The sequence below is a fragment of the Saimiri boliviensis genome, chromosome 3 (assembly GCF_048565385.1).
Source record: "Saimiri boliviensis isolate mSaiBol1 chromosome 3, mSaiBol1.pri, whole genome shotgun sequence".
Taxonomy (NCBI): Eukaryota; Metazoa; Chordata; class Mammalia; order Primates; family Cebidae; genus Saimiri; species Saimiri boliviensis.
In genome coordinates, this window is record NC_133451.1 from 3184711 (window position 1) to 3202843 (window position 18133).

At 45.4% G+C, this 18133-nt stretch overlaps 1 protein-coding gene across 2 annotated transcripts in view; it reads left to right on the forward strand.

Moving 5' to 3' along the window:
* Window positions 1-18133, forward strand: part of HTT (huntingtin) — a 159476-nt gene that overhangs the window by 108849 nt on the left and 32494 nt on the right. For both annotated transcript variants that reach the window (XM_039468122.2, XM_074395811.1), the window contains 6 exons: window positions 8412-8619; window positions 12672-12813; window positions 15014-15193; window positions 15325-15501; window positions 15801-15877; window positions 17604-17742. In XM_039468122.2, the coding sequence (XP_039324056.1) occupies window positions 8412-8619; window positions 12672-12813; window positions 15014-15193; window positions 15325-15501; window positions 15801-15877; window positions 17604-17742 (923 nt within the window). The remainder of the gene's footprint in view (window positions 1-8411; window positions 8620-12671; window positions 12814-15013; window positions 15194-15324; window positions 15502-15800; window positions 15878-17603; window positions 17743-18133) is intronic.

Sequence of the window (18133 nt, forward strand, 5' to 3'; positions counted from 1 at the left end):
ACCACTCCAAATTAGAACAGTGTGTTTTCCAAGAAGAACGACTGTAATGAGAATGCTTTGCTTTACACAGGCAAGTGAAAAGCTGGAAAACTAGTTACAGGGGATAGGCACGTCTTTCTTCTCTCAACAGAAAAAAGAAAGGCAATTCTAATCTCTAGGAAAAGCAAACAGCATTAAGTCATGGTTTAAATATGAAGCAAGCCAAAATGTGGTTTGATTTTCAACAGTTGATCTGTTGGGAGCCCTTAATATTAAAAAGCTTCTCCTTTAAGTGGCTTCGGGGTCGCAATCAAAGACCTGTAGAAAGACATGCCACCCTTCTAGGATCTTTGGCTCTGGTGGAAACTGTATTTACATAGCCATAATGTAAATACTGCTTGAGCTTTCATTTTTGGAATCAATGTGTGACTGAAACGCTGAAGACTTACTGACCTAATTATAGTTTCAGAACAGAATGAAAAATTTTCATTTCTGATGAATATAAAAGGAAAATTAGCCAAGTTGATTTGGGAAGTAGATGGTAGAGATGGGGTGGGGAATGGATGGGCACTAAAATCCGCATCTAGCATTGCTGAGGTTATGTGATTACATCAACTAAAGTTGACAGACCAAAACAGGCTACTAAGGTATCCAAATAGAACTAAAAATGTAACTCCGATTGGTAGGAGGTAGTATAAATGAGTGAAATCTCATCTTTTTTATGATGGAATTAATGGGTAATGTCTAAAGTTGTTTGAAGTCTAAAAATCATGACAAGTCATGATGTGGTTATTGTATTCAACAGTCTTTCAGTTGCAGGGATAAAACTCCAGTTTAAACTAGAGTAAGAGAAAGAATTGATTGGTTTGACCGCCTAGAAAGTACAGACAAAGGTAGTCGTTGGCTCTCTTTAGGTAAGTAGGACTGCATCTAATGCTTTCATTCTGGGGTCTGCCTTGTATATTTATGCATCTTAGCTCTGCTTTCTTCTTTTAAATGTATTTTAATTTATATATATTTTTTGAATTTTAAAGATACAGTCTCACTTTGTCGCCCAGACTGAGGTGCAGTGGTGCGATCATGGCTCACTCTGGCCTCAAATTTCTGGGTTCTAGAGTTCCTTCTTCCTCAGCCTTCTGTGTAGCTGAGACTATAGGCATGCACCACCATGCCTGGCTAGTTTTTAAATTTTTTTTGTAGAAATGGAGGTCTTGCTATGTTGCCCAGCTGGTCTTTAATTCCTAGCTTCAAGCAGTCCTCCCGCGTCAGCCTCCCAGAGTGCTGAGATTATAGGTTTGAGCTGCCGTGCCCAGTCTCATCTCTGCTTTCTGTGCTAGTTTTGTTCTCTGGTGGGCTCTTTTCACATGGCAGAAGATGGCCTCTAGCAGGTTGTGTTCTCAGCCCCTCAGGTAGGCATGTGATTGGCCCTGCGTGAGTCATATTGGTGATCATGGACCCCTGAACACTCTGGTCTGCCTGGGCCAAATGAGAGACTGGACAGCATTCCATTGATGATGAGGCGGGCTAGTCTCTGGGAGTAAGGGAGAGGACTGCAAACAGTAACTGATGGTCTGCTGCAAGGGATAACAGCGCATCAGTTAGAATTTTGGAGGTAACTGCCAGAACCGAAAACAGAAATGCTAACAAGTAGTTGCCTTAAAAAGAAATGAGGAAGGTGCTTTTGTGATCAGCAGCTCCTTTCTCATACTGGATTTTTGTATACATTTTGCGTACATACCCTCAGAGTAAAAGGTAGTTAGCGTTTTCAGCCTTGCTTCATTTGACGAGACTCCTGCATGGCACTGCCTCCAGGCTAGCGGGCTCTGGGTCTGCCAGGGCCGGTTGAGCATCCTGGTTCGTGCCTGCATGGAACTTACAGTCAGTGAGTCAGTATCACAAGTCTTGATATTTCCTATGAAGAAGAACAGTAGTGCCGTGACAGACAAAATGGGTGGGCAGGCAGAGGCAGGATTTCTGAGGGAGAGAAGTAGCTAGCTTTTTGCAGAGATGTGTTCCGGCACCCGAGAGTAGCTGAGAGTGCAGGCAGGCAGGAAGCAGGTGGGGCCCAGCCGCCTGGCGCCACAGAGTTCCGGAGAAAGAGGCCTCTTCATGGCCACTGATTCAGCTGCTGTCACCCTCCGCACAGGCCACGGCCAAAATTTAATTTTGATAATGGACTCTAGTTTTTGAGCCTTCTTTGCTATTATTGAAATAATTTTCTTGTTTCTTTTTGAAGATCTTTGGATTCTGCTTCACTGCCCACTGTAATAAGTTTAAAGTTGAGGAAATATAGTCAGTTTTAGTATGTTGGTCATTTTTGTGTTTTGCTGATTGGTTGGATCTGATGCCAGGAGGAGGTGGCTTCATTTCTAAGAACTAGTCTTGCCTTTGTGGGACAAGGGTTGTGTGTTCTGTGTCCTTCTGCATGTCCAAGCGATTTCTGTACAGCTCAAGGGTGGTTACCGTCTCTTTGCACTGATTTCCTCTCCTTCCATCCCCAAATTCAGGCAAAATATTTTTACTATTGTTGTCCAGTACAACTTCCAGCAAAGACAGGACGTCTGCACTGTCTCATTTAGCCACCTTTAGCCACGTGTGGTGTCCATACCTGAAATGTGGCTGGTCTGATTGGGGAGCGTAATTTATAATTTTATTTCATTTCAATTAACCTACATTTAAACAGCTCTGTGTGGATAGTGGTTCCTGTGTGAGACAGTGCAGGTCTGTTGAGAAGCAGCTTTACTGGAGAGAATGGAGAGCTTGGAGAGGGCACATGGGTTTCTTGCTGGTGTCTTTGGACCTTATTTATTTGGTCCAGCATTTGCAAGTAAGTTGTCTGTGTGTATACGTAAATGTCTGTCTTCTGTCTTCTTGTTTCGTTTGACTGCATTTCTTTGAAAGACGCTAGGTGGCAGAATTACTATATTTGGTTGGTTTTAAGATAAGAGTTGAAGTAATTCATCTTGTGTTTTTATATAAGTTGTGTTTGACATGTAAAATCGGTCATTTGTATTTATGTACTGCTTAAACAAAGGCTATGAATTCCACCCATACACTGAAAATGGAGGCTTTTAAATTTGTCCAGTTCAGCTATTACTTCTTAAATAATACCTAGTTCAAGAACTAGTCTGAATGGCACCCTTCTCTTTTAGTTTTCCTGTGTTTCTTCTTCTTGGGGGAAGAAGATATTTATCCCAAAGTTGTTTGCCTATTTCAGATTCCATCTAGGATAAGCAGAATGGCTAAGAAAGATGCCTGTCCTCCTGTGTACAGCATTTGGGGTAACCAGTATCCTTCTCTTTTGGTCCAAGATGGACTGTTAGAAACAGAACTGGAGGCCCAGGGAGTGGAAGCGTCAGCTTTGTTGTCCATGAAGCTGGATTACAGCTGTCCGGCCTGTACCCTCAACACAGCCTGCCATCCAGACCTTACCCAGTCAAGGTGGCAGGAGATGCTGCCCCTTCCTCTCTGATTACTGGTGGGTGGTGGAGACATGCTATGACCCTCAACGGAAGTTCGCTCACCCCTTCCTATGACCCTCACGGAAGTTTGCTCACCCCTTCCTATGACCCTCACGGACGCACACCCACCCCTTCCTATGACCCTCACGGAAGCACACCCACTGCTTCCTATGACCTTCACGGAAGTGCACCCACCCCTTCCTATGACCTTCACGGAAGCACACCCACCCCTTCCTATGACCCTCACGGAAGCACACCCACCCCTTCCTATGACCTTCACGGAAGTGCACCCACCGCTTCCTGTGACCCTCATGGAAGCATGCCCACCCCTTCCTGTGACCTTCACGGAAGTGCACCCACCACTTCCTATGACCCTCATGGAAGCATGCCCACCCCTTCCTTTGTGGCAGAGGGGATGGCTGCACAGCAGCCCTTTTCCCTGTCCCTTCAAAAGGATCAGTGGCTCCACTTTATGGGGCAAGCAGAAACACTGGAAGAGAGGGAAGGTGGTTCTTTCTATAGTAATAAAGTTGACACTGATTCAAGTTGATGCTTGTGCAAGGACAGGGCTACTAACAGTTATGATGCTGGGAGCAATGGAATTCTTTCATGGGTATGCAGTACTTTAATTTTCATTATCCCAGTTAATTCTTGGAACAGCTCTGTGAAGTTCACCCTTTCTGCTTAGGTTCGAAAAGATCCTATGCCAAAACCGAGAATGAAAACCCAAGCATTTTTTTCTTGCCTGTCATTCTTTCTCTCATCAGACCACTTCTTGGGTTGATAGCAGTGAGTGTAGCTGGTGGCACTTGCAGAATACCCACCATGGGCCCAGTCACTGTGTGGCATGGAGAAGAGATGGTTCTCTCCATGTCATAGCTGAACAAGCTCAGCCCAGAGAGGTCACTGCCCGAGGAGTCTTCGATGCTGGAGTTGAGATGCGATCCCACATCCTGCCTGTTGTGAAAACAGCATTCTTTATTTCTAAGTCCTGCTTCCATTGTTCCTTTTGTATTTCTTTGTTTAGCTCACAAAAACAGCCTGGAGATTTGCTGGGTGTAGCTGTAGCTGCTTCTCTGGGCACAGCCTGGGTCTGCTTTCCCGCCCCCTGCTTTCCTGCACTGCCACTGTGGTCTCCGGGCACTTGGCCCCTTTCTCCTCCCCCGAGGCCCTTTGGCTTCCCTGTGTCACCCTTGTGATCCACAGGCTCTGCCTTCTTTCTATCTTAGACTGCTGGTCATCACTGCCCGGGACCCTAGGAAGGGAGGTTCCACCAAGATGCATCTTCTGATCTCAGCCATGTTCTCAATGCTGCTGTTGCCTTTGTTAGGTACTGTTAGCTACCGTAACAAATAAACCAACATTTCCATGGCTTCACACCATGGAAGGTTGTTTCTTGGTTTTATGACAGCGCATTGAGGGTGTTACTGGCTCACAGGTGGTTTTCCTCCATGTGGGAATTTGGACACCCAGGCTCCTTTCCTTCTTCTGGTTCTGCTCTCCAGGCCTCCACATCCCCTGTGTCTGGTTGGTGACAAGGAGAGGAAGGTAGAGAAGAAGGCTTTGTGGCCTTGGACTTAAAGCGACATGCGTGCCTTTGCTGGTGTTCTCTGGTGGTGGCGGGTCACAGCCCCACCCTGTACAGAGGGACTGGGAAATGTCATCCTGCTGCTGCCCAGCAGCAGCACCATGGTCTCTGATGTGTTTTCTGTGAGGATAAAAACAGGCAATTCCAGGATGAGGAAAGTCAGAGGACCCTTGGAAGGAGGGGACCAGGCGGGTGTTACCATTGGATTAGTGGTGCCTTTGGAATGAGCCGCTGAGAGTGCAGTGCCTTCTACAGCCTTTGCTATTCTGCTGTGTCCACACCATGCCCAGCAGGGGTTTGCTTCACTCTCCGCAGGAGAGTCACAAACCCTTTTCATGAGCCTCTGTCCAGCTTTGCCTGCTCTCCACCTGGAAGGGGCCCTGGGTTCCTTGTAACGTCCCGAGGGAACAGGGGACTTCTGTTCTTTCCCCAAGCTCAACCTCACTCCTGTCAGCTTCCTCGCTCCTCTTTTGTCTGCTTCCTTACACCACATCCTCTGGGTTCTCTGGGATTGAATTTTGCCTTTGATGCTTATTTAAAAACATGCATTGCAGGCCAGGTGTGGTGGCTCACACCTGTAATCCTGTGCACTTTGGGAAGCCAAGGCGGGCAGATTGCTTGAGCCCAAGGGTTCGAGATTAGCCCGAGTAACATGGTGAAATCCTGTTTCTACAGAAATACAAAAATTAGCTGGGCATGGTGGTGCACACCTATACTCCCAGTTACTCAGGAGCCTGAGGCAGGAGGATGGATTAAGTCCCGGAGGCCAAGACTACAGGGGGCTGTGATCGTGTCACTGTACTCCAGTCTGGGCAACAGAGTGAGACCCTGTCTCAAAAAAAAAAAAAAAAGAAAAGAAAAAACCATGCATATTTAGCATAGCAAAACATGTATGTCCTGTCTTTGTGGCTGTAGCTGTTCTCTTGCACGCTTACAGCCACACTAAGCCAGCCTTAAAACAAACCAGCACTTTCTGTGCTCTCCTGCTTCCTTCCTTAGGGGTCCCTCCCTCTGTGTTCACTCCATTCTCGCTGCCCCTGCTGGTTTGTTTCCCTCTGTGTGCCTCTGCAGGGTTCTCTCTGTCCAGCCACTTAATTGATTGTGTTCCCTGAGTTGCTGTCCATGGTCTCTCGTCACTGTTCTCTCTGTGTCTCTGCCCCTCTCCTCTTGCTCCTTGGTCTTTGTAGGTCCATCCCCTTTGTGACCTTGGCTGTTGCCCTCATGGACGACTCTCTTGCTGGTCCATGCAGTCCTGGCCTCCAGCTTCTCGACATGGGACTTGTCCTGCCAGTACCTCAGACTTGCTTGCTCTTAAAATGGAACTAGCACCACTGTCACTCTCCAGGGACTTTTCTTGTTTATTAGATCATTTGGGATGTTCAGAATCCCAGCATCATCAGCTCCTCCTCCCCCTACCCCAGGGACCCTGACCTGACCTCCTCCTCTCCATCTACTGGGAGGTGGCCCTCAGAGTCTGTCTCATCTTCCACCTGAATTTCCCTAATTGGCTCTAGCAGCCACCGATGGCGCCCCAGGGACTGAGGACTTCCTCCTTGCCCTGTGCAGTGCTGAGCCCTTTACATGGGTTCTCCTGTTTGCTCCTTATTGCAGCCCTGCAAACAGATACTGCTCTTAATTCCAACTTACACCTGAGGAAGCTGAGGCCCTGGGTGAGGTGCATCCAAGGTCACCCAGGTAGTAAACAGTAGAGCCATGGTCTGACCAGGCAGTCTGATTCAGAGCCTGTGTTTACACTCAGCCATCTAGAACACAGCTCGGATTGTGGGTTTCTATGACCTGTTCAAAACCCCCACCTCCCAGCTCTGTCCCTACACGTGCTCCGTGGCCTGGCTGCAGTCTTCCTTAAAGACAGTGCATGCCTCTTCACTCAAGGGGCCCATGCAGGAACAGAGGGCCCCACAGAAGGATGAGGCCACTGCAGAGTGGGCTGGTGGGGACGATACTGACTGAAGCAAGTGTAGAGAAATCCTGGGAACCCTAGAGGAGCCAGAGACAGGGCATTAGAACTCCTCGTTGTGACTGGGCCTGTATTCTCTGAGTGTGCTGCTTTTGTTAGCAGTCTTCCTTGGTCTCAGGTTGTAGTTTAAGGCATTGTGGAGCCCTAAAAAGCCTATACTCCATTGTTGCCTGTTTTAGGACCCTTTCACTTTGGGGAAGTTTTGAGGGTTTTTTGTTTTTTTTTTTTTCCTTTTTTGAGGTAGAGTCTTGCTCCACTGCCCAGGCCAGAGTGCAGTGGCATGATCTTGGCTCTCTGCAACTTTCGCCTCCCGGGTTCAAGCAATTCCCATGCCTCAGCCTCCTGAGTAGCTGGGATTACAGGCACCCGCCACCACACCCAGCCAATCTATGTATTTTTAGTAGAGACAGGGTTTTACCATGTTGGCCAGGATAGTCTTGAACTCCTGACTTCAAGTGAGTCCCCCAGCCTTAGTCTTACAAAGTGCTGGGATTATAGGAATGAGCCACTGCCCCTGGCCTGAAATTTAAATCAGAAATAAAATTGTGAGCCAACAGTGATGCCAGGAAGCCCAGCTCTGGGGAGAGGGCAACCTTAGCCAGATGGGCCTTTCTCTGTTTCCTGGGTCTTGCTGCCTCTCCCTGCTGTGCTTTGCAGCCTGTGCCTTTGACTCTGTGTTTGTCCAAAGGAGAGGATAGAATGAAGTCATGATACCTGGAGCCTGAGAAGGATGCTGTGGAGAAACCTGTGAGTAGACTTGTAACTGAGCAGTGCGTGTGGGCAGGCTGACGCTTGGCCTGCCCGGGCCCAGGATGTTCCATGGCCAGGCACAGAGACCACATGGCTATGAGGTGTCAGGAACCTGCAGAGAACACACAGAGCCTAGACCGCAGGGGGCTACCATGTTCTTTCAGCGCCTGCCCTGCCTGCTCACCTGGCCTCTTACAGCATTTCTGATCCTCAGTTCTTAGCAAGCGCAGGAGCTGTTCAGTTTGGCAGGTACAGGGTGCCACTCCTGCCTGTGTAGCTGTGGCTCAGTCCTGTGGGGACCCCGCTGTGGCCCAAGTGTGGTGATTCAAGGCGCTGAGTGTTCCTGCCTCCTTGTCTGGGAGCTGTGTTCAGACTTTGGCCTGGAGGTCCTGGAGGGCTCGGCATTGCCAACCAGTGCAGGGGTAGACAGTGGGAGAGGAGGAATGCTAGCTTTCTTGACCAGTCCATTAAATAAGTGTTTCTGCTTAGAAAAATCAGAATTTTCTAAATGCCAGATGCTTTTAATATGTAAGTACGGGAAATGGCTCGGCCTGTGTCTGTTCTAAGTAAAAATCTTCACATAGCCTTGTGGCACTGGACCGAGATGAAAGCAAAGAGGTTTCTCCTAATTAGTCTTAACTTTATTTGGTTCTAGGAATGTTCCGGAGAATCACAGCGGCTGCCACTAGACTGTTCCGCAGTGATGGCTGTGGTGGCAGTTTCTACACCCTGGAGAGCTTGAACTTACGGGCGCGTTCCATGATCACCACCCACCCGACCCTGGTGCTGCTCTGGTGTCAGATCCTGCTGCTTGTCAATCACACCGACTACCGCTGGTGGGCAGAAGTGCAGCAGACCCCGAAGTAGGTTTCCAGTGCCCCGTAGTCCAGGGCGCCAGCCCAGCACTGTCCTGAGACTCCTAGTAACCTGAGCTTTGGCCGCCGTTAAGGCATTTCCATTTTCCATTTTTTGAGGGCTTGTAAAATGTCTGCTGCATATTAATCTTCCTTTCATGGGCAGCACATTGTAGGGACAAACATGCAGTCCAGCTACAGGCATTCAGAATAGCAGCTGCTTTCGAAATGCGATTTTCATTGGCAAGTTCTCTGACACCGTTCCATCTTATGGGATATTCTTGTCATGCTGTGTGGCTCCTACTAAGTTCTAGTCTGTAAGTTGGTTTCGTAGCCAGGCGGGTTGCACTGTCTTAACTTCATTATGAATTAAATGGGGTTCTGGGTATTCTTAGATAATGAAGTAACTATTTAGTAAATTTCAAAACTGCTTGGAAATATTATCTTACTATTCAAAAAGGATTACTAAGTTTCTCTTTATGGGTGGCCCTCTTTTTGCAAACAGTTTTCAGGCTTAAGCTCCATTTCTAGATGTTCCATCACTCAGTTATTTGTGTATGCATGGGAATAAGAGCTGTGACCACCCCCTCGCCCCTGAGCTGGATCTTCAGCATAGTGTTTTCTGGAAGGCTCAAGACCCCACGCTGGGGAGAAGAAGTTCCAGAGAGAAAAGAGTGCAGGTGCTACAGTGCCTGTCTGCTCAGTGTGGATACGGGGCCATGTGAGGCCAGGGCTCCCAGTAGCGCCAGTCCATAGCACTCAGCTGGAAGCCCACTGCTGGGAGGCCTTCTCAGCCATCCACTCTGTGCTCCGTATCATGGGGTCTGATCGTTCTGTTGGAAGAGACAGAACTGTGATGACATTTGAAATGTGTGGAGGATGTCTTAGGCCTGTCATTGATGACTGGGCACTGTGGGGGCAGGAGAGAGAAAATCAGGGTCTTCCAGTTCTGTTCTGCTTTAGCGTGCATGGAAATCAGCTGCCGAGTCAGCAGCTTGCTCCTTTTCTGACGGATGTGCCCGCTTACTCTGATGCTATATCAGAAAGCTCCGGGTCTGGGAATTGTGTCCCCTGAGTCGAAATAGCAGAAATGCTTAACTAGATAGTCAGTGTTTAAAAGAAATAAACCAAAGGTAAATTTAGTTTGGAATTCGGCAGGCGTCTTCATTCAGCCCTCTGAGGGCAAACTACCGCTTTTTGTAAATTCTGTGACTGTTTCTTCACCCCCTCTGAGCGTGTTTTCCTTTATAACCTTCTGTATTGTTCCTTCTGTTGTCCTGAAATAACATTAATGGATCAGGCTGGGCGCGGTGGCTCATGCCTGTAATCCCAGCACCTTGGGAGGCCAAGGCAGGCGGATCATCTGAGGCCAGGAGTTCGAGACCAGCCTGGCCAACATGGTGAAACCCTGTCTCTACTAAAAACACAAACATTAACTGACCCTGGTGGCGGGTGCCTGTACTCCCAGCTGCTCAGAAGGCTGAGGCAGGAGAATCGCCTGAGCCGAGGAGGCAAAGGTAACAGTGAGCTGAGACTGCGCCACTGCACTCTAGCCTGGGGGACAGAGTGAGCCTCCATCTCCAGATAATAATAATAATAATATAATAATGGATCAATTGATTTTCAACCTAATACTTAAATTTAAAAAAATACATATTGTTTTTTAATGGTAATGTAAAGGTAAAATTAAGATAATATGTAATAAGCAGTTTAGAATGCGAGTGTCTAGGGTCTCCCTATGGTGAAAAGGGAAGATCCCCATAAATGTCCAGGATGCCCACAGAGAGCAGAGGTGTTCTGGCTTAAACCCCTGCCCTTAGGACCATGTTTTTCCAGCTGTGGGGGGTGGGGATGAGTATATTTTTATTTTCATAAGATGAGAAAAATGAGTCACTAGAAGTATGAAACACAGAACACAGCTGCTCTTTTTACCTGTAGACTCAGCAGCTATAAAATTGCTCTATCCAGTTGCAGACATTCCTGCTGCTTACTCTTGACCCCCTCTTGGTTTGTGCGCATGTCCTCCCAGGCTGGCTCCGAGAGGGGAGCTGGCTCCAGGCGACACTGGGTGCTCTGCTCCAGGAGATCCCTGTCTGGGCTCTGCCCTGGCCTAGCCCCTTTCTGAGGGACTCTGTCACTGTGGGTTTATGATTCGCTCTGGATCTGTCTTACCTTTTGGTGAATTGTTAGAGTCCTGCCTATACTTCTGCACTCGTGGGTGTGCTGTGGTACACATGGCATGTTGATCACTTCCCAGCTCATCTTGTTCTGAGTCACCCTGGATTTGGGACATTCGCCACTGGCACCTGGTGGTGTATGGCCTGGGATTTGGGGTTATGCTGCTACAAATTGGGGCTGAATTTGAGTTGACACTGGACCTTTTTTACGTCTACTGCTAATATTTGAATTGCAAATGCTGCCTCTTCTCTTTAAGAGGCTCATTACCCTATAGCTATATTACTGCAAAGTGTACAATTATAGCTTGAGTGTAAGTCACACTGGGGCTGGTAGGATGGCCGACTGAAAAAGGGCAGGTTTCCTGTTGGTAGTTTTCACCTTGACACGTAATTTACAATACAGTAAAATGTACTTTTGTCCAACTGTAGTCAGTAACCCTCCCTGCCCCTGACCACATCAAGATAGAGAGCAGTGCTGTCACTTCAAACAGTTCCCTCTTCCTCTGCCATGTCCCACCTCTCCCCAGGTCTAACCACCAATCTGTGCTCTGTCCCTCTGTTCAGCCCACATTGCAGAAGGCCATAAAAATAGAACCTATAGGCTGGGTGTAGTGGCTCATGCCTGTAATCCCAGTGTTTTGAGAGGCTAAAGTGGAAGGATCACTTGAGGCTAGGAGTTCGAGACTAGGCTGGGTGGCCTAGCAAGACCACATCTCCAGGAAAAAAAACTTTAAAATTACGAGCGCATCACTATAGTTCCAGCTACTTGGGAGGCTGAGGCAGGAGGCTCACTGGAGTTTAAGAATTTGAGGTTACAGTGAGCTTTGATCGTTCCACTGTGCTCCAGCCTGGTGACAGAGCAAGACCTTGTCTCTGGGGAAAAAAATTAAGAAAGAAATGGAAGCACGCAGCATGCAGCCTTTTGAATCTGGCCCCTTTCTGTGAGCAGTGTCTGCAAATTTCCGTCACGCACTGCACAGTGGCTCGCTCCTTGCGGCTGCTGAGCTTGTATGGCTGTGCCCTAGTTTACCTTCAGTTCACCTGTTGGGAAACAGAGAAAAGGCAGTTAGTAAAAAGTTTAAATCTGTAGAATTTTATTTTTTACCTGTTCTCTTCTAAATCCTTAGGGATTACAGGAAAAGTTGTATTTCAGAATATTCTTAGCTTGACGTGACCTCTATCCCTGTTAAGGCTCTTTACTGCAATGGGAAGGATGTCATCCTAGGTGAGACTCTGAAGGTCAGAGGGGCAGTTTGGGAGTATGTCAACATTTTAAGTGTATGGACTAGAGCCAAGAGTCTTAAGGTTGGTAATTCCCACCTATTCAAAAAGAAAAAAACATATAGTGAGAAGTAGTAAATGTAAAGTGAAATAAACGTTGTCATTGGGGAAGAAGTGTTTTTAAACAGGGTTTCCAGAACGTAAGCATGTTCCTGAGCATGTTTAGAGTGCTGATGTTTCATCGGAAAATGAACAGTAAAACATGAAAGCAGGGAGGTTTTCTTTCTGGCAGTTGACAACTTTCATGGCAGATGGAGAGTTTCAAAAGCAATTGCTCAATTATCAAACATAGCCAGTGTGAGTTCTGAAATAAAGGTGCTGGTTGAATGTGCAGCTTTATGGTGGATTTTGCCATTCAGGCAAGCATTTTAATTTTCTGCCTGTTAAATTCTCTGTTTCTTTTAGTTTTTCCTGTGTGGTTTATTGTAGCCTAGGAATAGATAACTGCAAGTATATATTAACACATAACACGTTCTGATGTGGCAATATTTAAAACAACTTGTCTGTTTTAGAACTAGAATTAAACATAATCATCTTCAGTATTTTGCAAATAAGCTCACTTCCATCCAGAAATATTGTCAATGCATCTGTTGCTCCTTCTAGAAGACACAGTCTGTCCAGCACGAAGTTACTTAGTCCTCAGATGTCTGGAGAAGAGGAGGATTCTGACTTGGCAGCCAAACTTGGAATGTGCAATAGAGAAATAGTACGAAGAGGGGCTCTCATTCTCTTCTGTGATTATGTTGTAAGTTTGAAAATGCCTGTAAACAGGGTTGAGGGATGTGGGGAACCAGAGAACATCCCATGTAGATGGCACTCGCACGGACCCTCTGGAAACCAGACTGCCCAGTGTTCTGCCAGTGCCATCACAACTCAGTCTGGAATTAATGTTTTCTCCTGCTCTGATATATAATTGGAGACCAGGCCTGGCCTTCCAGTCACCAGATTCTAAGTTGGTCTGTGAGAGTTCATGCAGCTGACTCATTTATCAAATGCCTAGCTATTGCCTTATGCCTACATGATGCTGGGTATATTTGTTCATTTGAGGGAAGCAATGGAATAATAATTAATAAATAATGATTTAAAAAAACAAGTTAAATACATTGACTGTAGTGGGGTTCTGATTTTAATTAAAAAAAAAAAAAAAATACCAAGAGCAATGGCTTACGGCTAAATTCCAGTAACTCAAGAGGCTGAGGTGGGAAGATCTCTTGAGCCCAGGAGTTTGAGACAAGCCTGAGCTATGGTGTGTGACTCCATCTCAAAAAAAAATAAATAATGAGCTTGGCGTGGTGGTACATGCATGTGGTCCCAGCTACCTGAGAGACTGAGACGGAAGGATGGCTTGAGCCCAGGAGTTTGAGGCTGCCGTGAGCCATGACTGTGCCACTGCACTCCAGCCTGGGTGACAGGGCGAGACCTCTGCTCGAAAAAAAAATTTTTTAAGTTAATTTGCAGAAAAGGTGTTAGATGTTCATTGTTGCATTTTAAGATGGATTCCTGTTTAAATGCCATTCTCTTTAAAAAATAATAATAATAACTTGTGGGAGTTTTTAACCATAAAACTAGCATCACATGTTTACCGTGGAGAATTTACAGAAAACAAATAAACAGAAGAAAATAAGACCTCTGGTAATTGTATTACTCAGAGGTAACGTGCTGTTAGATTTTGGTCTAGATTTAATACTTTTTCTATATTTATATTAAAAATATTTAAAATGTATGCATTTCTTTGTTACAAACATGATACAGATACTGCTGTCACATAGCAAAACAGTGTTAAATATTCCAAATTAGAAAAGGAAGCTGACTCTACAACTGAAAGAGGTATTATCCTAGAGACTTTTTCTGGTGATGGCAATTTATTAATATTCACTTTTTGTTTTACATTCTCTATTGAAATAGTTTTTCTGATTTTGTTCTTCTTTTAAGGATAATATAATTGCATAATGCTGTTTTTCACAGATATGTCAGAAAAAATATATTATTTTTATAAGTTAATGAAGGTTGAGCATCCCAAATCCAAAAATCTGAAATCCAAAATTCTGAAACTTCTTGAATGCTGTCATTATGTTCAAAGGAAATGTTCGTTGGAAGAATTCAGAGTTTTTGATTTGGGAGGCTCAACCAATAAGTATAATGCACATATTCCAAAACCTGAAAAAAAATCCTAAATTGAGAATACTTATGATTGCAAATATTTCAGATAAGGGTTATTCAACCTGTACTGTCAAATGATCCCAAATGAAAAATGTTAATTATTAACCAGATGTCAAAGAATTGATCACATTTTACGGTTTCTGCCTAGGATTATGAATCAAGATGAAAAGGCTCTGCATGTTTAAATATATATATTTTCTATTTTCTTCTAAATCTTAAATGAAATATGTACACTTAAGATTTATTTGATTTGTGGGATCCATTCATATTTTGGATTCAGCAATTTTATCAAAACTGTGGCAGTGATGGAGAATTCCTTTTTTTCCACTGAACTATCACAAAATTGGAAAAAGAGTAATTGGAGAACCCCACTGGCTCAGCCAGCCTGAAGCCCAGGAGAGGGCCAGCAGTGCTGTGATGAGAGTGTCCCGGCACCATGGTGCCCCTGCTACCCATGGGTATTGCTGAGGCCCGCCTTTGTCCTTTGACCCTTGGCCATTTGTTCTTGTCTCTGAGAGCTGGGCTGCTGCACCTGCTTTCCCAGGGGAGGTCTGAGAAGCCTCTTCACACAGCCTCTGCCGCAGTGCGTGGTTGGAGTTCACAGCCTCAGTAAATCGAGTTTCCTGCCTCCTCAATTATTTGTTTTCATATACTGTATATTTTTAGTGATGTTTATCTTTGGGCTGTGTTTTCTCCTTCCTAACCTATCTGGCCTTTCTATGGCATTAATATCTGGTCTCTTCTTGTGTACTTGAAAATGAATCTTTGATTGTATTTTTCCTTAGTGTCAGAACCTCCATGACTCTGAGCACTTAACATGGCTCATCGTAAATCACATTCAAGATCTGATCAGCCTTTCCCATGAGCCTCCAGTCCAGGACTTCATCAGTGCCGTTCATCGGAACTCTGCCGCCAGCGGCCTGTTCATCCAGGCAATTCAGTCTCGTTGTGAAAACCTTTCAACTGTACGTCTTCATTCTGCCAATTATTGCCAGTTGCAGTTTTCTCTGCCTTAAAAGTGGAATATTGAAATTTTTAACTTCAATTTCCGATTGGCAAAATAGTCATCTGTTGTTCTTTTCCTTCTCGCTATAAGCCAACCACTCTAAAGAAAACTCTTCAGTGCTTGGAAGGGATCCATCTGAGCCAGTCGGGAGCTGTGCTCATGCTGTACGTGGACAGGCTTCTGTGTACCCCTTTCCGTGTGCTGGCTCGCATGGTCGACATCCTTGCTTGTCGCCGGGTAGAAATGCTTCTCGCTGCAAATTTACAGGTATTGGGAAAAGAAACCCTGATACTGATTTATATTGAAAATTTAGCAGGGCAAGCAGAACAGGTAGCTGGTATTTTCTTCCATAGGTGTGGTCTTAATGTGGTCACTGATATAAATGTGGAAGCATCTGCAAACTTGCTGTTCCTCGTGTGTCTGATCTGACCATTTCTTGTATTTTTTTTCTAATCTGCCCTTACTAGGATGAACTATACACATCAGTTTATCCTTTTAAAATGAGCACGAGGTTATTTGGGGTTGTTAGTTGTTACAAACACACTAATGTGTTTCTGTCTATTTAGAGCAGCATGGCCCAGTTGCCCATGGAAGAACTAAACAGAATCCAGGAATACCTTCAGAGCAGCGGGCTCGCTCAGAGGTAATGCCGGAAACACAGGCCATCCTTATCCTAGGGTAACCCAGGATGCAAAGGATATGGATTTGTGTGGGATTAATTCATGGAACAAGAAATTGATGTGCCTTATAGGTGGGTTTGCTGCAGAAGTGCCATGATAGAAAGGCTTTCTACTTTTAAAACAACCAGATCTCGCTATATAAGGAGTAAAGGACAGCGACCAGCAGGATCACGTCTATGGCGTGGGTGGGCGCAGTCTGCGCTCCTGTTGGCTGTTTGAGAGGCAGTAGCTATAATGCCTGTATTCATTTGTCCTGTGATGAGCTGGAAAATAGGTCATCAGCTTCATCTCAGCAAAATCAAAGCACGTCATCTAATTGCTAAATAAGAGCTGACACATCTGAAAGACACTGCTCAAACCTTGGCATGCAGGAGTTGTATCTGCACCCTGTTGCCATTTTATCTCTTTGTAGCATTTAATCAGTTATGTTTGCAGAGTCTCTGAGAAGCCTTTATCAGAAATCCTTACATCTCCTATGTGAGTGTTTCCATGACTGCAAAACCAGTTAAACTTTTACTCTTTTTTTTTCCCTGGGTTGGGGAAAATTGTGTTTGTGAGAGGGGGAGAGAGAGAGACAGAGGAGCAGAGGAGGAGGATATCATTACTATGCTGTGTCCTTTGAGCTAAAACTGCCAAAACACACACATGCACATGCACACACAGAAATTATTATGCTTTGATTTCAGTCTTAAGAGTACCTTGTTGATGGTGTTTTTAAATGGGATTGGGCACAGTTTGGTGGACAGTCAGTTTGGGATGATATTTCAGTCTGTAGGGCCAAGCTATTTTGTAATTTGCATTATGAAGTTGTCACTCTCATAGAAGATGGTGGGAGATAAACTATTATTACTTCTTTTTTTTTTTTTTTTTTTTTTTTTTTTTTTTTTTGAGACGGAGTTTCGCTCTTGTTACCCAGGCTGGAGTGCAATGGCGCGATCTCGGCTCACCGCAACCTCCACCTCCTGGGTTCAGGCAATTCTCCTGCCTCAGCCTCCTGAGTAGCTGGGATTACAGGCACGCACCACCATGCCCAGCTATTTTTTTTTGTATTTTTAGTAGAGACGGGGTTTCACCATGTTGACCAGGACGGTCTCGATCTCTTGACCTTGTGATCCACCCGCCTCGGCCTCCCAGAGTGCTGGGATTACAGGCTTGAGCCACCGCGCCCGGCCGACTTCTTAACCTTAGACTTAGTCTTCAGTCCAGATGAGGAAGATTAAAAGATTATAAATATCTTGCACCAGATGAGGTGATTTTATCTTGAGATGACCATAAATTCGTATCAATGTTTTTACCAGGATATTTGATAGTGGAGTTTGTACACCTGAGTTTTAGAATCGATGATCTGTTTTACGTTTATTAAGAATGCCTTTATTAGCTTTTATACCACGTATTGCCTGTTGCAATGTTTGAGTATAAATGAAATTTCTGGAAAATATTAATAGAATACAAACTGTGATACTTAAAAGTAAACTAGGGCCTGCATTTGTATCATGACCTGTTGTAGTGTTGATGAGAAAATAGCTGTAAAGAAAAGGTTTTAAACAATTTGCATTTTCCTTTGAGAAGCCACTAAGAGTGAGTCCTTTTAGTGTATATTTCTAGAATCCTAGTTTGCAGAGTTTAGACTAAGACTAAAAAAAAAAAAAAAAAAATTGTGTTATAATTTTATTTTTGTTTGTATTTTAGACACCAAAGGCTCTATTCCCTGCTGGACAGGTTCCGTCTCTCCACCATGCAAGACTCACTCAGTCCCTCTCCTCCAGTCTCTTCCCACCCGCTGGACGGGGATGGGCATGTGTCACTGGAAACAGTGAGTCCAGACAAAGTAAGTGTCCAGCATGTCTGCCTGGGAAGCACAGGGCACATGCAGGGTGGTGCTAGTGCCACTGTCACATGACCTCTAGCAGATACAGAGTGTGCAGAGAAGGTGCAGTGAACCCAAGGAGTTCTGGTGCTCGGCTCGGCTCAGTAACAGCTGTGGTTAGAGATGTGGGGTGCCACTAAGGTCCTACGGAGAAAAGCAGTGCTGATGTGGGACCAGTTTGTTAGGAGTATGGGGCCCAGTAGTTAGTGGGTGAATCAAGGGAAAGTTGGCCAGGGCTTGCAGGACCCTGACTGCACAGTCCTTCAAGTACCTGTCAATGCGTTTAGCCTGTTTCCATCTCCTTACGCCTTCTGGCCTCCTGCTAGTTGCACCACCACTGCCAGCCATTCTG